Raw genomic sequence first — 25050 nt, forward strand, 5'->3', positions numbered from 1 at the left:
AGCAACCTCAGGCTCAGGGCAGTATCACGAAGACACTTGCCTTGTGTCAGTTCTACGGACTATACCACTGGTAAGACACAGCAGTTTACAACAAAATTCAAAATAGCCAACTGAATAGTGTATCGAACGACTTTGGAAAATTGGGTATCATTTGACTCCATGTGACCCAAATTTGTTGAAGATCTGAGAAGTGTAGGAGGTCCAGTTAGGAGAAAAAGAAGTTGGGAGGAAATTTGTTTCTATGAAACACATGTCAAGAGTTACAAGCTGAGCTATAAGTGTAAATTTGAACTGTTGGTGGTGCTAGAGGGTTTGAGAGTCTGACCCCAAATTTGGTCAATTTCAGAGATTCTGCCCTATAGCTGACCCAAATTTCATAACTTTTTACCATATGGTTCTTGGGGCTGTAGGCACCCATTAAGTGAAAAGAATAAAAAACAAACAAACAGAATAGACATCCATTAGCTCAATTGGTAGAGAATGGTACTAGCAATGCCAAAGCCTTTGGATCAGTTTCCATGGACCACAGATACTTACAATAAATGCAAACTTGGAATAGGGTTGCTCCGATATAAAAATTTTGGCTTTGGAATAAAAACAGCCCTGGTACCTCAGTATCTATACTAAATCGATACTATAATTAACAAATAAAAAGCATCAGATTTTTTTATGAAATTACACGGAAAATTATTTGATAAAGTCTTAAGTCAAATAATGCATTTTCCATTAAATATTTTCTGGATTCCATGTTATATGTTTTAAATAAATATTATGATCAAATGGTTTTAATTAAATTCATACATACAGCTTTTATCAAATAAAAATATATATAAAAAATTTTTTAATTTTTTTACAAAAAAATTCTATTATTTTTGGTAAAGTAAAATACTGCACAAAAGAGCTACACAGTATTAATGAAAACATGAATAAAACACAAATCTGCTTAATCGCAACATGCTGATAATACACTTGCGTTTGTGATATTGCTTACAGATAATAATAATAATAATAATAATAATAATAATAATAATATTTATATAATAGTTATTACGAGAATTATTGATACTTTTTGAATATTACAATTGTATACATTAGTTATATTTTTCTGTCTTCTATTTCTCACATCCAGTTGAATAGAGCTTTCAATTTAGCAGGATTTTTATTTTGACTGACTCTTGATTTCTTCCTGTTTTTGACAGGTTAGTTATATCAAGTAATGCTAGGAAACACCCATCAAAACTCTCAAGCTGAAATCTCTGAGCTGCACTGGAGGAGTTTAAGTGACAACAACCTTTTATACTCTAAAAACTTTGAATGAAAATTAAGCACCAGTAGTGTCTTACGTGTGTGTGTGTGTGTGTGTGTGTGTGTGTGTGTGTGTGTGTGTGTTTATGTGGTTTATGAGGACAATTGTTTAGGTTACAAACTGGCAATTACAAGGGTATTATGCTATCAATGTAGTTTCTGAGGACATTTATAGTGTCCGCATAATTTAAATAGCTTAAAAAAAACATATCAACTGATGTTTTATTGAAAATGTAAAAATGCATAAAGTTTTTTGTGAGGGTTAGGTTTAGGGGATAGAATCTATAGTTTGTACAGTATAAAGTTCAAGTTCTTTTAGTTATATAGCACATTTAAAAACAGCATCAAGGCTGACCAAAGTGCCTTACAATACAAAATTATAAAAACACACAATATTTTAAGAGCAGGACATTACATACTATTAAAAGCCAGTGAAAAGAGATGAGTTTTAAGAGAAGATTTAAAAACAGATAAAGAAGGTGACAATCTGATACTGATAGGCAAACTATTCCATAAAATAGGACCCACAACAGAAAAGGCTCTCCCTCCTCTACGCTTTAGCCTCGAGCGTGGGACATCGAGGAGATATTGATCACAGGATTTCAGACTTCTAGGTGGATTGTAAGGTTGTAATAATTCAGACAAGTAACTGGGAGCTTGGTTGTGTAATGATTTGTAAACAAACAATACAATTTTAAAATCAATTCTAGCTTGAACCGGCAGCAAGTGAAATTATTTTAAAATGGGGGTAACATGATCGTACTTCCGACCTCCTTTTAGAAATGTTGCTGCTGCATTCTGAACTAATTGAAGTCGAGCAATGAGTGATTTGGAAATTCCACAACAGAGAGAATTACAGTAGTCCAGACGAGAAGTGATGAAAGCATGAACTGCTATCTCCAATGATTTCTCAGACAAAAAGGTTTTAACTTTACTGAGTAGATGTAGCTGAAAGAAACTGGAACCTATGACAGCACTAATATGTTTGTCAAATTTCAGCTGGTTGTCAAACTGGACACCCAGGTTTCATACTGAGGCAAGAGGAAAGCATTGAGATTTCCACAATCAGCGTTACTGACATCAAAATTGTCTGTAGGACCAAACACAATCACCTCTGTCTTTATTCAGAAACAAAAGTTTTTGGCTAGCCAACCCTTTATTTCCTCCAGACAAGCTAGAAGAGATTGTAATGCAGTGTGATAATTTCATTTAACCAGTAAGTAGTTTTGTGTATCATCAGCGTAGAAGTGATAGGAGATACCATGCTGTCTGATAATAGAATCCAGAGGGAGCATGTAAAGAGAGAATAGAGCTCTGAGGCACACCACAGGTGAGGCGGGCCACAGAAGAGGTACATTTGCCGAGCTTAACAGAGAATGTTCTATCAGCTAAATAGGATTTAAACCATTTCAGAACATTCCCTCTTAAGGCCACACAAGATTCAAGTCTGGAGAGCAATATATCATGATCAACAGTATCAAATGCAGAGGTCAGATCTAAAAGAACTAAAATCACAGTATCACCTGAATCTGTAGCTACTAAAATGACATTTAAAACTCCAAGAAGAGCAGATTCTGTACAATGTGAAGATTTAAAACCAGACTGAAGCTGCATAAGCAAAATCTTCTCCATTATTTTGGAAATAAAGGGTAAGACAGAGATTGGTCGGAAATTATTTAAAACAGCATCTAGTGAAGGCTTCTTGAGTAAAGGAGTGACAACTGCCATTTTGAGGGATTTGGGGATGGACTCTGTAAACAGACATTTATTCAAAAAGGATACCAGACCAGGACCTACTGAATCTACTATTTGTTTGAAATACCGAGGGTGAATAGTATCAAGGGGGCAAAGGGAGGGTTTAAGACTGGCAGTTATTTGTATAACTGTGTTTAACGTGATAGGGTCAAAGGCATCCCATGAGGCTAGTGACTGCATATAAGCAAGTTAGTAATTTTGTTACTAAAAATGTCAAGAAACCTTCCCATAATACAATAGAAGGATTAGGTATAACATTAACAGGGGGGTTCAAAACAGAAGTTATAATAGAAAACAAAACCTTGGGACGATGGTTATTATTTGTAATTAAATTTGAAAAGCAAGCAGCTTTTGCTGATTTTACAGTTCTCTGATACACCAATAAGCAGTCTTTGTCCTTTTTCGCTCAGCTCTTCTGTATGCCTGTCTAGAAGAGTGAGTAATGGAGTTAAGCCAAGGTTCAGATCTACATTTAGATTAACATTGTTTTAGAGGTGCAGTATAATTTAAAACATCCAACCATACAGAATTTAGCAACCTGAGGTGGTGGTCAGCATCCAAATCGAGTAGCGGAGATTCGAGGGACAGTGATGTACTGGATATATTAAAACTCTGATTAAAATCCTCACAGAAATGAGGAGAATAATAACGGACCAGTTCTTCAGCTGGAGGTGCTCTTTGAGTGAGCATAGGGAGAGACATAGAAAATAATATCGGCAGGTGATCGGATAACAACGTATCAGAGACTGCTAAATCAGCAATGGACAAACCATATGAAAGAACCAAGTCTAGAGTGTGACCATGAATGTGTGTGGGGTCCTTTATCCACTGGACTAAATTAAAAGAGTCAATAAGGCTGAGAAATTCCTTCGCTAAAGGTTTTGATTGACAGCACACATGGATGTTAAAGTCACCAACCAGTAAAAAGCGGTCACATTTTGTAGTAATAAATCCCACGAATTTGGTGAATTCATGTATAATGTATTTCACTGAGTGTGGAGGTCGATAAACCACAGCTAGCATCACCGGTCCATTCCACTCCAGCCGTAATAGCTGCGCTTCGAAGCTACAATACCCAGTACACAATACGGTCTGGCAGAGAGACTTAAGAGTTTTTCTTAAATTACCGCTAATCCACCCCACATCCAATAAGTCGTGGGGCATTAAAAAATGTACAGTCTACAGGAACCAGATCAGCAAAAGGACTTAAATCTCCCACATTTATCCAGGTTTCAGTAATGAACATGAAGTCCAACTTGTGCATATAAAAATAATTGTCTATGGATTGTCCTCATAATGATAGGTAGACCAACATTATAATTGATTTAATCTCAAACCAGTCACATCTCATATCATTTTGCTAATGAAAGGATATTGTAAAACATGGTACCGAAATTAGCATCAAGATAGTTTCGAACCGTTTACATTTTTTGGGTACCGCAATCTATATATTGTTAGTACCGGTAAACTGTGCAACCCTAACCTGGAATGCACTATAAGTTGGATTGGATAACAGTGTCGCAGAATGTGTAATAAAATATACAGTATAGGTGCTTGGCCCCTAAAATTGCAAAGTCATTGTCGTCTCTACCTATGCTAGATGCTTTTATGTCAGAAACAAAGTAGTACAAGCCTCATTAATGGAAAAAGAATTAAGGAAAGTGCAAGCCAACTTCAGTGATTGCACACTGATATCTCTACTTTGTGTCACTGAGGAAAAAAGGCAGTAGGCTCTTTTTTAAACTTAATTTCCTGCAGTAATCAGTATACTTTTGGTAAATCTTTCCATTCACTGAATGCATCTTTGTCTGTCCTCTCCATAAAGAGGCCTATGATGGTACAGGCCTCTACTTATCATGTTCACTTAAGCTACTTTCTTTTGCAGTGGCCCACTTTTTACATGAAATAAGACTTATTCAGAAATTATCATGTGTTTGCAATAAAAATGTCATGAAACAAGAAAAAAATACATGCACACACACCTTGAAATAATATAAACCATATGCCTACTGCACAGGATTAAGTTGTGCAAATCAGTCAAACAAGACAACTGACTTTGTAAAATAGCTCTCTGTATCCTTTATTTGGAATATGGTTTCTGTTGTTTTGATTCGGTATGCACATTTATACATTTGATCTTGCGCATATGGCAGTTTCCCACACACAAATCTTTCATGCACATACACACGCACACATATGCATGAACTCAGGCGACACACAAATAATTTTTAAATCCTTCTATCCACAAAGCAATGCATTCCATCAAGACATTTGTGTGCTGGAAGTCAGCAGTACCTCTTCATGTGAACAACACTCCATTCAACATTTTGTGGCAAAAAAAAAAGACTCTTTCTTTTTCTCTCGGTCTCTTTCTTTATGTCTCTCTCTTACAGGGTCACCGCTCTATTCAGTCACAGAAAAAAAGACCTCCACAAGAGCTAAGCAGTAATTCCACCTAGATTAGTAGTAAACAGACAGTAACACAATAAACATCCCTCATTTGAAAAGATCAGCATTGCATTTTGGATGCATTTTGCATGAGTTACTGCTATCCCTACCAGTTCTTAAGCCTCCCTTGGTCAGTCACTAAATCAGAAAGACCATGCTGGTTAACCAACAACAACACCATGCTGGTCCACTAACCAAACCAGAACCATACCAACACTGACCAGCACTGCAGCATATACAACAAAAAGTAATGTTGACTTGTCCCTGAGTTTTTTGTTTTTTGGGAGATATTCAAGCACATTTGAATTAATATATGTGTTTAAACAAAAATACCTGCACATTTATGCTTTCAAATGCTCTGGAATGCCTTACCAGCTTGTCCCAACAACTTCCATTGTAAACATGATTTTTGTTTGTTTTCACAAACTGAGGGACAGGATTTACTTTCTCTGGCATTCAAGAGCATGCAACCTTACAGAGTCCTTTAATATATGACGCAAATAACTATGAAATATACCAAATGTAATACATCCAGAGTCGGATTGGCCATTGGGAGTGTCAGGGCTTTTCCTGATGGGCCATAAGGATGCTGGAATATATATAAAGAACCAAGATTTAAAAAATCTCCTTAAAAATATACATTATTGCTGAACAATATCTTTAATTTTGAAAATAAAAAACAACCCCCATTATGCTTCATTCCTGAATGTTTCACACACCCCTTTTGTAATATAGATTCTTGTAAAATGTAATATATTTTTTAATTTGTCATGTGTCTAAGAAAGCAGCACTCCTGCACCAGACACCGAACAACAGCAAGACACTTCACAATGATCAAAGATGTCCATCTAGCGCATGTTTACATGGAACAACAATTGAAAAACAGTGCAAATGGATGCAAAAATTTACAATTAGGCTTGCCAACAAGTTCTTAAGTTTCTTAAATTCTAAGTGGAATGTGAGAGAAGGTTTGCACTGAAGTTCCTAAAAAACAGACTTGATCAACCGGATGACAATTGACAATTTACTTAAAGGTTTTTTAGCTGTGTATGATCATTCGTTTTGTGATCTTAATATGTATTGGATTTGAAATTGCATTGTGCCATAGGACCTCAATAACAGCAGATGTGGGAAATAGTAAAACCAAGCAACGTAGTTTTTCTGTCTTTACTGAAATTCATAAAATGTATCTGATCAATAAATGATTTTCGAATATTGCCATATCACTTTTTTGTTTCCTAAATAATTAAACACATTTTTACTATTGCTATTAGCCTACTTACCATCCAGCTGCTTAAAGGTAAGCACCCGAGAGTAAATGAGCTTGTGTGTCGTGTATTATAAAAATGTCAAGACATCGTCAATAACATCAGTCAGTGGGTTTGCAAATGATTAATCGATGATCGATTAATTGTTGTAAATAATTTGATCAATTAAGCTTATCGATCTTTGATTCATTTATTTCAGCACAAATGCCAGAAGACATTGAAAAGACTGCCTATACAGTCCTCTGCCATTAAAGGGCACACTGCCGCTGGAGTGCTGTCTTGTCCACAACACAGAATAAGAAACACAGACACGCATCCTCCACTTCCTCTCCTGTATAAATGAATCTGGCTCAATGTAATCAATCATGGAGCATTTCTCAACATTATGTTTTCTGCATACAAGAAACTTTTATGAGGAAAATGCCAATACTTGCATTTCTTAAGTGTATTAATTCAAATTAGATTTAAACAGTAGGCTACATGCACATATTATTTTGAGTACTCCACATGTGTTTGGAGGTATTAACATTAACGATTAATTGATTGTCAATTTCCACAACTATTGATTATGCAAATGTAAAAAAATCAACATCCCTAAGTGGAACATAGCATGGATTTATCTGTTCTATTTATGTGCAATACCCATAAATACGAAATCAATAATGATAGATTAATTAGATATCTATTGCAGTGTGCAGTGAGCCGCAAGAATCCTGAATGTCTCTGAAAGATTTTGTTTCCTAATCCGACTCTGAATACACCCATAGAAAATTGTTAGAACTATTGAACAAAGCAAAAGTTACTAGTGAATTGAAACCCTTTGTGGTATTGATTGCTATTGAAGGAGGCTATCTGACCTCTGTCTGACCTTGGCTTGTGGGAATGTTGTTTCATACTTGGCACTGGAAAGCCACAGACTGATCTTTGTCATTACTGTCTACTGCTAAGAGCATGCTGATAGTGGTCACTACAACTGCATCTCTAGTGTCATTGTCCACTGGGCTGCCTTAATGGTGAATTGTGATACGTTCAGTCTGAGCATTTATTTGATACGGATCTTGGCTGTCCTCCAGTCTTGGGTGCCTGTGTTTGGCATGACTCTATTTAAATGCAGTTTGATTGATTTGTTGGAGTGAAGATTGCTTGTAATCTCCATCCAGTCTTTGGGGAAATACAAGGACAGCTTTTGTGCTTATAGATACTCAAATACATTGTCAGAGCATGCATTATTGACCTTATTATCAATTGCTATTTTTATTATTATTTCCAATTCCTTTTGAATATGTTCTGGACCAAACTTACATACTTTTAAGAAATAGTGTTGTGCCAAACTACTTAATAAAGGTTTTTATTCAGGAATTTCCACCATTAGATTGTATTTAATTTGTTACTATAGCGGGACAATTATACAACTTCAACATTTCACAATTTTACAGCCCATAAAAAGCATTACAATGACATGTTCATCATAGAAGAGGTGTATTCAAATAATTTTCTGAATGAATTGCATTTTTTGTGTTTCTTTTTCTTTTTCTCAAATTAATAGATCCAGGCTGAAAACAATCAGTGTCACATCATTGACCTATAAACTGATATGCATTGCAAACAATATGTTGTTTGTGCATGTGTGTTTATTTGTGTGAATGTGAGTGCTCTCACTCCTGCCATGCATCCATATGTGTGTCGGTTTATTTACAAGAGCTGGAATGTGTGCGCATGCATATGTGTGTGGGTGAATCCACACATAACCGTTGTTGAGTGAGAAATAGTGTGTGTACTGCTCAGTTCATTATCTTTCATAGTTCAGTCCATTTTGATGAACAGAGGAGTGTTCTGCTCTCTTAGAACCTGCCACATTGGACCTGCTGAGAGCCATCTGTGCAGTTGGGCTTCACTCTCATGCATACTGCATCACATGCCTACAAAAGATCATCATCTGTACATTTAAGACTCTACCCTATCAATTCTCACATATATATAAATAAAACCAAAGGCCAAGCTGACAAGACAGAATGGCATAGAGTTAATACTGTAAGTGTGGCTTTGTGATAAAATAGAGACTTAAGTTATATCACACATTTGATTCAATGAGGTCCACTTATGTTAGTATTTATTTATTTATTTTTGTGCCACAAACATTCAGAACATAGATTTTCATGATCGTCCCTGACCCTTAGAATTGCATGGGCCATTTGCTGCTGTGCTTTTAAGACATCTGTAAACGCACTCTTCATAACGCTGGTTTCACATTTCCGTGAGAAGCGCATTTTCTATCGGTACACATATTAACAAACTGCACCCGTAAGTCACGAGTTGAAGCGCCCCAGAAGTATCCCAGATGTGGCAGCGAGCAGATAGTTTCGGTGTTGAGCCTATTTTTGTCATGCTCTGGGTGTAGAAAATACAAAATAATCATAAGATTATAGAATTCAATTGCAATTGAAAAATAATTAAGCCGAGCCTTCACACACTACAATCTGCATAAACAAACACAAATGATGTGTTAAGAATGAATATCATCATCACAGTGAAACATAATAATTAGGTAATGTGTAAATAATGTCATATAATCTTTTACTGTTTTAATTAATAGTTATTCTTCATGAGCAATTCAAGCATATTAATTAAAGAGCCTATATTATGCCCATTTACAGGTTCATAATTTTATTTTGGGGGTCTACAAGAATAAGTTTACATACAATGCTCAAAAAACACATTATTTTTCTCATACAGTACATTGCTGCAGCATCTTTTTTTTACCCTTTGTCTGAAACGCTCTGTTTTAGCTCACGTCTCTTGAAATCCCCTTTCCAAAAAGCCCAGTCTGTTGTGATAGGTCAGCTGGCCCAGTCTGTTGGGAATTTTTCAACACATATTATCCTCTGAAATAGTTTATTTCAATTCTAAAAATATATTTATACAATTTATTAAATTCCCCAATGTCTTTGATAAACTGTAAAAGATGACAGAAATACATTTAAGTTGCACTTAATGGACTTAAGATGGGTTCAAAGCTCTTGTTAATTTTTACGAAAGTTTTTACAAACTACTTAGATAACGATGCTTTTGGGAAATGCGACTTTAAGTTGTACTTAAGTGCTACTAATCTTCAACTTGGAGCTTCAGGAAACCCAGCCGACATTAATTAAGATGACTGTAAAAACTCAAGTTGCAACTTTTTCGTGAAACCCAACCCTCGTCAGTTGTTTGCTTGCACACATTTGACTTCTACCAGTCGATTTTGCTTTAAAAATTTAATTCATTAATTGATATTTCTAAATTATAATTACACTTCAAACAAAATGAAAATATAGTCACAATAACGGGGCATATACATGCAGAGTAAAAAGTGTAAGATTGAAGTGTGCACAAATGTGTGCCGGTGCCATAACAATGAAAAGTCTGCAAAAAAAGGAAATAATCAATATCTCTAGCATAAAGAAAGACAAAACCGTCTAAAGCAATTCAAGGACTTTTCAAGCACATATTTATTTGTTTTCAAGGACTATGCTCGAGATGTCATAAAATTTTGATTTTTGTTCATTGTAAATACAAATATTTTAACCATTCAGCTAATTTGTTTTTATAAAAAAAAAACACTTATTACAAGTACAACAATGAGCATCTTTATCTAAATATTCTCACAGTAACTATTCTTGGTTCATTCATGATGAAATTGATGTGCAATTGTAGTGCGCTCCCTTAAAACGCACTTTCAGTGCGTTTTGCTTTCCAGCAAAAGTGAATGACTTTTTTTTAAACCGTAGTCCATATGACTCATCATGTGCTGTGTTCCATGTTTTCTAAAATCACACAACAGATTTGTGTGAGGAACTGGCTTTTGGGTGATTCTCAAAAAAATAATATTTCTAATGTACAAAATATTTTCCATTTAGTTCTGTGTTTGCCTATAAATGCAGAGAGTAAACATTTTGTAACATATTGACATACATTTTATTCAAATCAAATCAAATCAAATCAAATCAAATCACTTTATTGTCACACTACCATGTACACAAGTGCAACAGTAGGTGAAAGTCTTGTGTGCAGTTCCGAGCAACATAGCAGTCATGACAGTGACGATACATATACCAATTACAATAAGCAACATACTTACACAAAACAATTTACATATCAAATGTACACATACTTACACAACACAATAATTATATACAATGTACAGTAAACAATACACACAATATACAATACAATAAGGAGTATATGAAATATATATATATATATATATATATATATATATATATATATGAAGTAGTATATTGAGGAGAATATGTTGACAGTCCAGTGTGAGATATAAGATGAATAAAGTGCAGTGCTAATTATTGATCGTGATAGATCAAGTGTTCAACAGTCTGACTGCTTGGGGAAAGAAGCTGTCATGTAGTCGGCTGGTGCGGGTCCTGATGCTGCGATACCGCCTGCCTGATGGTAGCAGTGAGAGCAGCCCATGACTCGGGTGGCTGGAGTCTCTGATGATCCTCCGAGCTTTTTTCACACACCGCCTAGTGTATATGTCCTGGAGGGAGGGAAGCTCACCTCCGATGATGTTCCTGGCAGTTCGCACCACCCTTTGCAGGGCTTTGCGGTTGTGGGCGGTGCTATTGCCGTACCAGGCAGTGATGCAGCCAGTCAGGATGCTCTCTACAGTGCTGGTGTAGAATCGTGTGAGGATGTGGTGGTTCATTCCAAACTTCCTCAGCCGTCTCAGGAAGAAGAGGCGCTGGTGAGCCTTCTTCACAACGGCCTCAGTGTGGACGGACCATGTGAGTTCCTCAGTAATGTGGACACCGAGGAACTTGAAGCTGCTGACTCTCTCTACCGGTGCTCCATTGATGGTGATGGGGCTGTGTTCTCTGTCTTTCTTCCTGAAATCCACCACAAGCTCCTTGGTTTTACTGACGTTGAGGGAGAGGTTGTGCTCCTGACACTAGCGTGTCAGAGTGTGCACCTCCTCTCTGTAGGCTCTTTCATCATTGTCAGTGATCAGACCTACCACCGTCGTATCGTCAGCAAACTTAATGATGGCATTGGAGCTATGTGTTGCCACACAGTCATGTGTGTATAGGGAATACAGGAGTGGGCTGAGAACACAGCCCTGCGGGGCTCCAGTGTTGAGGGTCAGTGATGAGGAGATGTTGCTGCCCATTCTAACCACCTGACGTCTGCCTGACAGGAAATCCAGGATCCAGCTGCACCGTGAGCCATTTAAGCCCAGAGCCAGAGTTTCATATCAAGCTTGGAGGGCACTATGGTGTTGAATGCTGAGCTGTAGTCTACAAACAGCATTTTCACATATGTGTTCCTTTTTTCCAGATGGGAGAGAGCAGTGGTGTAGTGTAGATGCAACGGCATCATCAGTGGAGCGGTTGTTGCAGTAGGCAAACTGCAATGGGTCCAAAGAGGGGGGCAGAACAGAGCAGATGTAATCTCTGATTAACCTTTCAAAGCATTTGCTGATGATGGGGGTCAGAGCAACAGGACGCCAGTCATTTAAGCAAGTGATTGTGGCTTGCTTCGGTACAGGCACAATGGTTGTTGTTTTGAAGCATGTGGGGACTACAGACAGGGAGAGGGACAGATTGAAAATGTCCGTAAAAACACCAGCCAGTTGATTTGCGCACGCTCTGATGACGCGGCCCGGAATGCCGTCTGGGCCCGCGGCTTTACGGATGTTCACCCGTCGGAAGGATCGGGTTACATCCACAACAGAGACGGAGAGTGAATCAACCTCTGTAGCGTCAGCAGCGAGTGCTCTCTCGCGAGGGCGGTGTTACTGTCCTCAAAGCGAGCATAAAATGTATTAAGTTCGTCCGGAGAGATGCAGCGGTGTTCACAGCGGAGTCTTTATTCCGTTTGTAGTCAGTGATGGTATTAATTCCCTGCCACATGCTTCTAGAGTCAGTGGTGTTGAACTGACCTTCAAGTTTGTGCCTGTACTGGCGTTTGGCTTCACTGATGGTGTTACGGAGGGCATAACTGGCTTGTTTACGCTCCTCCGTGTTAGAAGAATTAAAGCGGAGGACCGCGCGATTGAGTGCCGCTGAACCTCGCCGTTAACCCATGGTTTCTGGTTGGGGTATATCCGTATTGTTTTGGTCGGAACAACACCCTCTACGCACTTTCTGATGAAACACGTTACGCTGTCAGCGTAAACCTCGATGTCGTCATCAGAGGCGGACCGGAACATCTCCCAGTCCACGTGATCAAAACAGTCTTGTAGCGCAGAGTCTGATTGGTCCGACCAGCACTGGATCGTTCTGAGGGTGGATGCTTCCCGTTTCAGCTTCTGCTTGTAAGCGGGCAAAAGCAGAACGGAAGAGTGGTCCGATTTGCCAAATGGGGGACGGGGGAGGGATTTGTAGCCATCCCGGAAAGGAGAGTAACAATGATCCAAAACCCGGTCCCCTCGTGTGTTGAACTTTATGTGTTGGTGGTATTTTGGAGCGATTGTTTTGAAGTTGGCTTTGTTAAAGTCCCCGGTAACAATGAACGCGGCCTCAGGGTGTGCGGTTTCCTGCTCACTTATACTCCCATACAGTTCCCTGAGTGCCCGGTCTGTGTCGGCTTGTGGGGGGATGTACACAGCAGTGATGATGACCGCTGTGAATTCCCTCGGCAGCCAGAATGGTCGACACAGAAGCATGAGATATTCCAGATCAGGAGAGCAGAAAGACTTGATGAAATGTACGTTCCTCTGATCACACCATGATTTGTTGATCATAAAACATACACCACCACCTCTGCTTTTACCAGAGAGGTCTTTCGCTCTGTCCGCTCGGTGCACGGAAAAGCCCGTGATTTCGATGGCCGAGTCTGGAATCTCCGCAGCCAGCCAGGTTTCTGTAAGGCAGATAACACAGCAGTCCCTCGTCTCTCGTTGGAAAGAGATCCGCGCTCTCAGTTCGCAGAGCTTGTTGTCCAGAGACTGAAAATTTGCCAGTAGTATACTGGGTATCGGGGGTCGATTTGCACGACGTCTTACTCTGATGAGAACGCCGCTCGTTTTCCTCTTTTCCTTCTGCATTTCCGCGGCCGAGTAGCCCAGACAAAGGGCTCCGCCGGCGTGTTTGTAAACAGCGGGTTGCCATTATGGAATTTGAAGTCCGGTTTTCGATGTGAAATTGTAGAACCAATGTCCAAAATCCTTTGGCTGTCGTAAACAATAAGGCAGACAACATCCAAGACAAAAAAAACAAAGAACTGTAAACAAAACAAACAATAAACCGCAGTGTTGTAACGGAGCTCGCAACGCAGCAGCCATACTCGGCGCCATCTTGAGTCACATTTCATGAAGGACAACTTGGCTGTTGTTCTTTTATTATTTAATTTTGTTTCACAAATGAAGCAAGTTAACACTAATAAGGTTTCAGTGGGGTACAACACCAAATATTTTTGTGTGAAAATATTAGTTAAATTGTGAATTATCACTTTTTAACATGCTGTGAAAAGTCACCTTTAAGCAGCCTCTAAACTTTTAAACCTTATTAACATTAATAAAACCAATAACATGAAATCAAGGACCAAACATTCTTTTTAAATTATTAAAATTAATTAATAATAATTATGTTATGCTTATTTGTACACTTGTTTGGCCTTGCACTAATGCTTTTATTAAAAATAAGTACAAAATAAATGCACAAATAATTGTACATGTCATAGAAGTCATGTACCAGATGAAGGGGTCCAGGATTTATTTTAGGCAATTGACAGTTTCAAAAATAGTTTCTGAAAAATTCATGCCAATTCATATCATTAAAGGTTATTTAAAAAATAATTATATTTGAAAGCTTTTCATGACTAATAAAGTCAAGGGACATGTTTGTCAACATATTTTGATATTGGCCCAAATGTTGTCAGAAATAACCTATTTTTAGAGACACAAACTTTCTTTACAGAATGGGGCACTAGACTACTCACAAAACGGAATCCTCCACTGATCTGCATTCAAGTCTCAGAACGTTTTACGTCTCATATAATTCTTTTTACTCTGGAGAGTAAACAGTAATTAAAACTGAAAGTTGCAAGGATTCATACTTGTTAAATCTGCAACAGCATTATCTATAAAATATATTTTTTTTTAAATCCTCCAGAAACACTTGATTGTGATTGGCCCATTCTGAACAGCACTGCCATGTGACAGTGCCGTCTATGCGCTGCCTGCTTCAGCAGTGGTCTAGTGGTCTGTCATCGTGTTTTTCCGAAAATAAATAAATGCATTTAATTTATTAAATGATTTAAGCAACATACTTTAAGATTTTGTATAATTCAAGAACTTTTTAAGTACCTCTTGTTAAAAATAGCTATTTTTGCTAATAAGATGTTACGTTCACATGCACTTATCTGCCGGTGGCACTCCACCACTGCTTTTGGTCGGTGGTCACAGTGATCCTAGCCCTATGCCCATGCCCCAACACTATGCCTGTGTCCAGGGGAGGCATACATGCGCTCTGCCCTTGGTGGGGACACTTCTGTTTGCATTTTGCTTTGCAATTTAACTGGAAAGGAGCACAAGCTGCTCAATAGCAGAGCGGGTAATTGAGCGTGCAAATTGGTGCACTAGAGCATTGCTAGCAGTCACTCAACATCATTGATAACAGCTGCAACTAGTATTCATTATAACAAACTCAACTGCTGAATTGTCACTTATTATAATACACACAAACAAAATGGAAACTCCTACTCAAGGACTGGAGATATTTCTTCCACATTAGACACTTTCCAGACCAAAGGTATTTCAAAAAGTGGTGGGGAAATGTTCCACCCGTCCCACTCGTAAATGACGCCCTTGGTTGAAAATAGCCTTCTCAATCAGCAGATAATAAAAATGGCATACCAAGCCTAAAACAGTAATGTTCTTGGCTAATTACTCAAAAGCATTTTTTTTGATAAGCAACATTAACACGTCAACATGGTTCGATGAAAGACGGGACTCGACTTACCAGAGGCGACTGTCCTGCGCTTGAAAAAAGCCTGCTCCGCGGAAACTCAAATGTCGAAACATCAATAGCGACTTTCAAGTCAACATTTCGGAAATACGCTTATGTATATGAAGGTAAAATAGTGCCTTAATGATTTGCAAGCGCAGAGTAAGATTTGTAAAAGCGTATATGAAGTTACAAGAGTGACAGAAAAATCTCCATGCACAGAGTAAGAATTGTGAAAGTGTAAATCAAACTGCAAGCATAAAAAAAAAATGCATGCACACAGAATTTTTGGTCAAATTGTAAATAAATTTGCAAGCATAAGAAACAAATATTAGCAATACTGTGCATACATGTAATTCTTATCTGTGCATACACATTTTTTATCACTCTTGTGACTACGCTTTTACAAATCTCTGCGCATGAAATCATTTAGACACAATTTTACCCTCACAGATAAACACGATAAACCGGTAGAAATTTGCCTGATTTAATCCTGTCTCGGAGGTCTACAGACAATTCCTTGGACTTCATGGCTTGGATTGTGCTCTGACATGCACTGTTAACTGTGGGACCTTATATAGACTGAATTTACCACAGGTACAATCAAGTTGTAGAAACATCTCAAGGATGATCAGTGGAAACAGGATGCACTTGAGCTCAATTTTGAGTGTCATGGCAAAGGCTGTGAATACTTATGTACATGTGATTTTTAATAAATTTGCAAAGATTTCAAACAAACTGATTTCACAATGTCATTATGGGGTATTGTTTATAGAATTTTGAGATAATTTCAGGCAAATTGTTAAGCAGGTATCTCACTCTAAGAGGTGCCAGTGTATGTTAACTTTAACTTTCCTGCATTGCAGCATTGCACAACATGAGGATCATGGTGAATTTATAACAGCATTTTTAGCAAAGTCTTTGGGCAGATAATCTGACGGCCAAGAATTTTTAAAAGATCCTGAAAAAAAGAATCATTCCTAATGCACTGCCTTTGCAGTTTTCATTCTTTCAGGAAATCATTAATAATTCAATATTATATGAATTCTTAATTGACTTTTAAATCCAATAAATTGGTAGTTGACACATAATGTGTCCATGGACTTTCGTTTCAAGATTTTGGATATAAATGTATATGAATGTCACATGATGTGAAACCAAGTATCAGACTCCCAGATCAGTTACCTCATCTTCCAACATTACCCTAAATTGTGTGTAATGCCTTCACCCTTCAGCAAACCGGCCCCAGAAGAAATCCCTGACACCCAAAGCTCCAGACACCTGCTGTGTACTGGGGCAGCCTGGTACAGCTAGAGCTGTGTCAGGCTTGGGTGACCTAACGCTGCCTCCCTCAACACACACACATACAGCTCTCTCACATCCAAACACTAAGACACCCCTCAGTGCCAGGCACAAATCACACACAGTAACACACAGCAGGCCACCTCTGCAGTTGAACCAACAGCCTCCACACCTCCACCACAGCAGGAGGAAGCTCATAAATTCCATTAGGGAACACATTTATTACATTTATGCATATTCTAGGAAATTGAGAGGTTGTGTAACAGTTGCATGTCTAAAGCTACTCTCACACGGATACAAACTCTTGCGCTAACATATTTTAAAGCAGATGTATGCTCTATGTGTTTCTCAAAATAAACCCAGAAATTAAAACTGCTCTCCTCAGGAGAACAAAGGGTGGGCTATTATCTAGTAGCCCATCTTGAAACAACCCTTAAGGAAGAAATATACCTTACTCTGGAGGAGACATAATCTCCTTGTAACTGGGTTAATGTAACACTCACCTCTTAATCTATGCAAAATGATGCATTCCGACAGAGGGGAATGTGATACTAAAGTCTGCCCAATATACATTAAAACATTAAAATACATTAAAGATCCCTTCACTTTATACCATCACTGTCTGATTTCTGTATCTCTGCGAAGTATAGATGTATGTTTGTGCCTTTATCCTATACATCTGTGGTAAACAGTATAAACACAATATATACCATACTGTATATGCAGTGTGTATAGTAGGTTAGATATCTTTGCAAGTGGCACTGGTCCATATATAATCCTAAAATTGACACAAAAAGAAACCTCTCTGTCAGGCAGCTATATTAAATCAATAACATCATCACTCTCTAGTGCTGCAATACTGTCAAGTCCATATTGTTGCACAAGCATTACTGGAAGGTTATACATTGAATATCCCCTTCCCTCCAGGGTCCATCACTTGATTTTCTCTTCATGGACATAAACTACAAAACTACAGCCAGGACACACTCTGAATGATATATTTATGTGCTGTAAATGTACAACTGATGCATTTAAAGAGAACAAATGGGATTGTGAACTAATTACATGTGCCAAATGCAGCTGAGCAATATTCTATGTTAGAAATGAACCACTCTCTAACACACTGTTACATTAAACACAGACCGAAATGTCCATGTCCATACACACAATCTATATTCAAAGCACATCCTTGAAAAATTAAGTTATCTCACTTCACTGAGCTTTATGAGCCAAACATCGTTGATGAGACTGTAATATATACACACACTGATGATGCCAGTCCCTGAGCAATGAACCTAAATCTTAATTTCATTGTATAAACACCATAGCTGGTTACTGTTTTTTCTTTCATTTGTTCCACATTATAATACTAGACTCTAAAAAGAAAATAAGGATAGAATAAAAGCATTAAAAAAATCCCCTCTCCCAGAATAAAATACATTAGAACAATCATTCAATCAATTAATTTGCATTGGCAAAGGACTTTTAATTTTGTAAGGTTGTAAAACTGCTTTTCAGGTGGAGAACTTACCATTGGCATTTTTCCCACATATGAGATGCTTATAGGGTAAAAGCAGGCCGTACAACTCTGAATCATTGCTCAGAGCATGTTCAAAGGATTCCAGCGTAAATTTGGGGATCCCGTTATCTTTCTCCACCTCCGAGCTATTCAGTACCCGGGTGAAGACCTCTCGGAAGAGGCTCTCCATACAGGCGGTCAGGTATATGGCCGCATGCTCGTGGATGCGCACCGCGACCCTGCTGTCCACCATCCACCTGAAGAACTTCCCCACGGAAAACACCAAGCCGCATCTTTCGGATTTACATTGGCTGAATTTATCCTCAGTGCTCATGTTGTACATGGAAAGCGCGCTGAGCGCCGCGGCGATGCAGTTGACCGAGATGGTCCACGATAAGATCATCTTGATGGCACTTTGAATGTCATATTTGGTGCATTTGCCGTAGCGCAAACTCAGGCGCTGCACTTCCCTGGCGATCCTCACCAGCGCGCGGCTGACGAGCGCAGAGAGCCGCGCCAGCAGATCCGCGGAGACGACCCCGAACCTCAATTCTTCCTCCTTGTTGAGCGCGTTCTCCACCTCCCCGAGGCTCCAGGGCACATCCTCAAGCTCGGGAAGTTTCGCACAGTGTCCGGAACACTCCAGGGTCTCGCCGTCTTCAGCCAGGACGGTGTTGACGGTGTCTAAGCTGTTGTGTCGACTGTGCATGGAGTCAGTCAGTTGCCAGCAGTGCCCTCCATGCGCATAGGAGATGTGCGCCTCGGAGCAGCACAGAGACAAGCTCGATGACCTGAAGGAGTCCGCGGCTCCACCGTAACCCGAATCCAGCGTTAAATCCTCCAGGGTCCTCACCACGGATTTACCCCTCTTTGCCATAACTGCACTTCATATTGTCCATAAGCCTGAAAGCAAGAGGAAATTCTCCCTCGCAAAGAAATGCCACTGCTTAACTGTCTTCTCGGTTCACGATTCTGTTAGAATGGCACGAGAGAGTGAGTAGAAATACAGGCAAGTTCCCAAATTGTTGCATTCACTGTTGAACATACGCCCCAACTTTGAATGAGTATTAGTGTTGTTTGACACACACACACACACACACACACACACACACACACACACACACACTAATGTGTTTGAAGGCTGCGAAGTACAAGGTGGAGGAGGAGCCACAGACATTACTGCATACAGTACGCTGTCGGAACGTTGGTTTTCAAATGACAGGTTCCTGACAGTTATGTGTGCCGTTAGGCCTGTTAATCTGGAGATCCCCTGAGAAAGTTTTGGGGTGTTTTAGACACTGTTTTAGACATAGAGACTGGAATTTCCCTTTTGACACCTTGCTTAAATTTAGCTTTTTTTATGGTATAAAGATCACTTTGATAAGATAGATAGATAGATAGATAGATAGATAGATAGATAGATAGATAGATAGATAGATAGATAGATAGATAGATAGATAGATAGATAGATAGATAGAAAAAGAAAAGAAAGAGTGACAGACAGACGTCAAACAAATTGTTAGACCACATACTGCTAGTTGTCAGCATGCACGAAACAGCTCTGGTCAAGTAGACCGAGCAGGGCAACATGTTTGAGGACAAAAAGCAAAGGGATCAAATGAACACCTGTCCTCTTCCCTGTCCTCCTTTTCAAAGATGGAGCTCAGAGTAACAAGATTCCTATTCATCAGTAATGAAGAGTATACATAATATATCATCTTGAGTGGAGGGTTCTTGTGAACTTCACTCCCACAGTCTGCAAAGATCATACATTTCCAATGTTAAAACTATTATATAGAGACTGTTAAATCAGAGCATAACAGCATAAATCAGAGATTGTATAATGAGCAAAAAGCACATTATGCTATTCTGAAGAAAACACTTCAGAAGAACACTTCATTGGTCAAGTGTATTTATCCCTCCTTCAGTAAAGAAAGGTGCATATTTTACTCAATAGTGACCTCTTGAGACACAACTTTTTCTTGAGACATAACATTTTGTAAGCTGTTTTGCCAACAGTTTTGGGGGTGAGGCGATAAAAGTTACACGTGTTATGTAACTATATTACTTTCCCTGAGTAACAAGTAAAATAACACAATATTTTTATTTTAGACCATAAAATCTGAGTTACTTTTTAAATATAGTAACGCATTGCTTTTGTACATCACTACTGTCCCTGTATTGCGAGAAATCAGGAGTAAAAGTGTGCAAACTTTGGGGAGGAGACGCAGTGCATGATGGGCATTGTATTTCTATAGTGTGAGGCCAGAGACTATTTAGCAGAAGTCACTTCTATATAAATGAATGGGAGAAATGGGACCGCCCAACCAAGAAGCTCTAGCACCCAACAGTCAATGGATGTAGAAAGGAAGTTCCGCCTTGCAGGTAAAAGAGCCAAACATCTTTTAGATACAGACGATGCCTGTCAATCAGCTCGCTAACGTGCATGCACATTTCATGTTTTTAGCATGATACGAGGTTCAACAACATTCGATTGAGTGAAACATTGATTCATGTGTTAATACACACTACATTAAAAATAATCAGTAAATGCGTTTAGGCAGAGGGATTATAAGACTAGTCTTCCACATGATACACAGGGTGAAATACACACTCAATTCACTGACTTATGCAGCCGAACTGCTCTGTTAGAGCTCGCTGTAACTGGGAGAATGGGATGAGAAAAGCTGACTTTGGATCAGCGACTCCAAGCAACGTTCTACATTGATTGTGTACACATAGAAAATGTCTTAATTTCTATTATTCTAAAAAAAATATATAATAAACAAGTAGTTTGATTCTTGAAACAAACCGTTTTTATGACATTTTGGTAGCATTAAAAATGATTCCATTCAAGTTGTATCAACAAACACCTTTGAAGTTGTGGTGTGCACCCAACTCAAAACAAGTGTGCACTAACATGACTTAAGTGAGAAATATTTATTTATTCATCAGACTTATTCCTTGAACATGTTAGACTGGCATTCCCCGCTGAATTTTATCCTGACTTTTGAAAAACATCTGAAGTTGATTCTGACATTGTCGATGAGCAGCACATGATGACATGCATGATGCAGGTTCAAGTGTTGGACTTTGCTGCTTTAGGGAAGACAGTTATTCTTCATTATTCATTTTGGCTGCCATGTTGATGGAAAAACAAATCATGCATATTCATTTTATTGATTCTTTTTTATAAATATGATGTGAAGACCTACTTTCTAAATATCTGTTTGTTTACTATGTTGTTTTGACAAGTGTTCTACAGTAGCATGACCTGTAATTTACTTATTTGTATGGAATGCATAGCATATCAGAAGAGAAAGTGGCTGTGAGAAAAAAAAGTAACTCAAAAGTAACACTTTACTTTCCATAAAAAAATTTACTTTTTAATTAAGTTACTTTTTAAAAGTAGTTACCCAACACTGTTTGCCAAATTTTACTTAATTAACAGTCTTAACCCTCAAATTGTTTTTTACTTTTCCATTTTTAATCTGGAAGTTCATCCATATCTCAAAATTAATAATCAGGATCAGACCAATAAATTATTTAAAATTGGACTGCATTTCACAAATTGTCATGGTAGACTGCCATCTAGTGTTCCTACAAACTCCAACACAATACAACCATCACTTTGTGTATTATTTTCAGTACTCTATATCCAGAAAAGGAGCAATATTGACAAGACAGAATGCGTGGCATGGATCAGTGACATTACAGATTACCATAATTCACCTGAAATCTGTCAATTATTTCATAAAGGATGAAAGATTTATGTTATATCAAGACAGCTGACATTTAGGTCTGTCTAGACTCATTTCAATGATTAAAACAACCGGCTCTGAACCTAAATCATCTGTAATGTTGTAGTTGAAAGGTAGTAGGCTTGATAATTCAGTGATAAATTGTCTCATTTTGTTTATTGTATGCTAATATTCTCTGTATCCAAAGGCAAGTCCACGACTTAATCAATAAACTAATTGTGTCTCGGATCAATGCAGCAGTTACCATTCTGAATGAGAATGTTTGTTTTTTAGCACACGGATTACATCTTTCATTAATTATTTATTCCCTCCAAACACAAGATTTGTACCAAATTTACACTAACATTTTGGGTTAAATATACTGTAAAATAAATTTACTGTATGTTTACCAACTTTACCGTAAAATACAGTGGCATTTTGGTCACTGTATATTTTAGGTCATAATAATCATAGTATATATTATAAAATGTGTGCATATATATATATATATATATATATATATATATATATATATATATATATATATATACACACACACACACACACACACACATATACACATACATACATACATACCGATCAGCCACAACATTAAAATCACCTGCCTAATATTGTATAGGTCCCAAAACAGTGCCAAACCGCATCTCAGAATAGCATTACGAGGTGCTATTCTTCTCACATCAATTGTACAGAGTGGTTATCTGAGTTACCGTAGACTTTGTCAGTTCGAACCGCCATTCTCTGTTGAATTCTCTCATCAACAAGACATTTCCGTCCACAGAACTGCCGCTCTCTGGATGTTTTTTTTTTTTTGGCACCATTCTGAGTAAATTCTAGAGACTGGATCCCAGGAGATCAGCAGATGCAGAAATACTCAAACCAGCCCATCTGGCACCAACAATCATCCATGCAATTATCTAATTAACCAAATCATGTGGCAGCAGTGCAGTGCATAAAATCATGCAGATACGGGTCAGGAGCTTGAGATAATGTTCATATTAACCATCAGAATTGGGGGAAAATCTGATCTCAGTGATTTGGAACGTGGCATGATTGTTGGTGCCAGATGGGCTGGTTTGAGTATTTCTGTAACTGCTAATCTCCTGGGATTTTCACATGCAACAGTCTCTAGAATTTACTCAGAATGGTGCCAAAAACCAAAAACATCCAGTGAGGGCCCGTTCTGCGGATGGAAATGCCTTGTTGATTAGAGAGGTCAACAGAGAATAGCCAGACTGGTTCAAACTGACAAAGTCTACAGTAACTCAGATAACCGCTCTGTACAATTGTGGTGAGATTTGCGCTGTTTTGGCAGCACGAGGATGACCTACACAATATTAGGCAGGTGGTTTTAATGTTGTGGCTGATTGATGTATATATACTGTACAGCTCTGGAAAAAATTAAGAGACCACTGCAAAATCATCAGTTTCTCTGGATTTTCTTTTTATAGGCATGCGTTTGAGTAAAATTAACATTTTTGTTTTATTCTACAAAGTACTGACAATATTTCTCCCAAATTCCAAATAAAAATATTGTCATTTAGAGCATTTATTTGCTGAAAATGACAACTGTACAAAATAAAAATAAAAATATGCATTGTTTTCAGACCTCGAATATTGCAAAGAAAACAAGTGCTTATTCATTTTTAAACAGCACAATACTGATGTTTTAAATTAGGAAGAGTTCAGAAATCAATATTTGGTGGAATAACCCTGATTTTCACAGCTTTCATGCATCTTGGCATGCTCTCTACCAGTCTAAACCTTGTCAACTAATGGTTAGATGGAGAGCTGGAGAAGCCTTCAAGCCACAGTATCTCGCATCCACTGTGAAGATTGGTGATGATCTGGGGGTGCTTCAGCAAGGCTGGAATCAGGCAGATTCATCTTTGAAGGATGCAAGAATCAAGCCACCTACAAGGTTATCCTGGATGAAAACTTGCTTCCTTCTGCTCTGACAATGTTACCCAACTATGAGGATTGTTTTTTCCAGCAGGACAATGCTCCATGCCACACAGCCAGCTCAATCAAGGTGTGGATGGAGGATCACCAGATCAAGACCCTGTCATGGCCAGCCCAATCTTCAGACCTGAAGCCCATTAAAAACCTCTGGAATGTTGTCAAGAGGAAGATGGATGGCCACAAGCCAACAAACAAGGCCAAGCTAATTTAATTTTTGCCCCAGGAGTGGCATAAAGTCACCCAACAACAATGTGAAAGACTAGTAGTGAGCATGCCGAGATGCATGAAATCTGTGATTGAAAATCAGGGTTATTCCACCAAATACTTATTTGAACACTTCCTAAGTTGAAACATTAGGTTTGTGTTGTTTAAAAATGAATATGAACTTGTTTTCTTTGCATTATTCGAGGTCTGAAAACACATACTTTTTCGGTTATTTTTACCAGTTGTTATTTTCTGCAAATAAATGCTCTAAATGAAAATATTTTCATTTGGACTTTGGGAGAAATGTTGTCAGTAATTTATAGAATAAAACAAAAATGTTAGTAAATTAGTAAATCTAGACAAACTGCTAATTTTGCAGTGGTCTCTTAATTTTTTATATTTTATATATATATATATATACATATATATATATATATATATATATATATGTTGCAGGGCAGAGGGCAGGGCAGCCCCTAATCAGGCTAATCAAGCCTCAGAGAGGGATAAAGGCTAACTGGAGACTGCAGTGGTACAGAGAGAGAGAGAGAGAGAGAGATTTACGGACAGCTGTCTGACACCTG

General features: G+C 38.2%; 1 protein-coding gene across 1 annotated transcript in view; it reads right to left on the minus strand.

Annotated features, from left to right (window-relative positions):
* Positions 1–19576, minus strand: part of btbd11b (BTB (POZ) domain containing 11b) — a 90390-nt gene extending 70814 nt beyond the window's left edge. Inside the window, exon 1 of the mRNA XM_052097369.1 lies at positions 18552–19576. Within this exon, the coding sequence (XP_051953329.1) occupies positions 18552–19416 (865 nt within the window). The 5' untranslated portion in view covers positions 19417–19576. The remainder of the gene's footprint in view (positions 1–18551) is intronic.
* Between the last annotated feature and the right edge of the window lie 5474 nt (positions 19577–25050).

The sequence above is a fragment of the Xyrauchen texanus genome, chromosome 29 (genome assembly GCF_025860055.1).
Source record: "Xyrauchen texanus isolate HMW12.3.18 chromosome 29, RBS_HiC_50CHRs, whole genome shotgun sequence".
Taxonomy (NCBI): Eukaryota; Metazoa; Chordata; class Actinopteri; order Cypriniformes; family Catostomidae; genus Xyrauchen; species Xyrauchen texanus.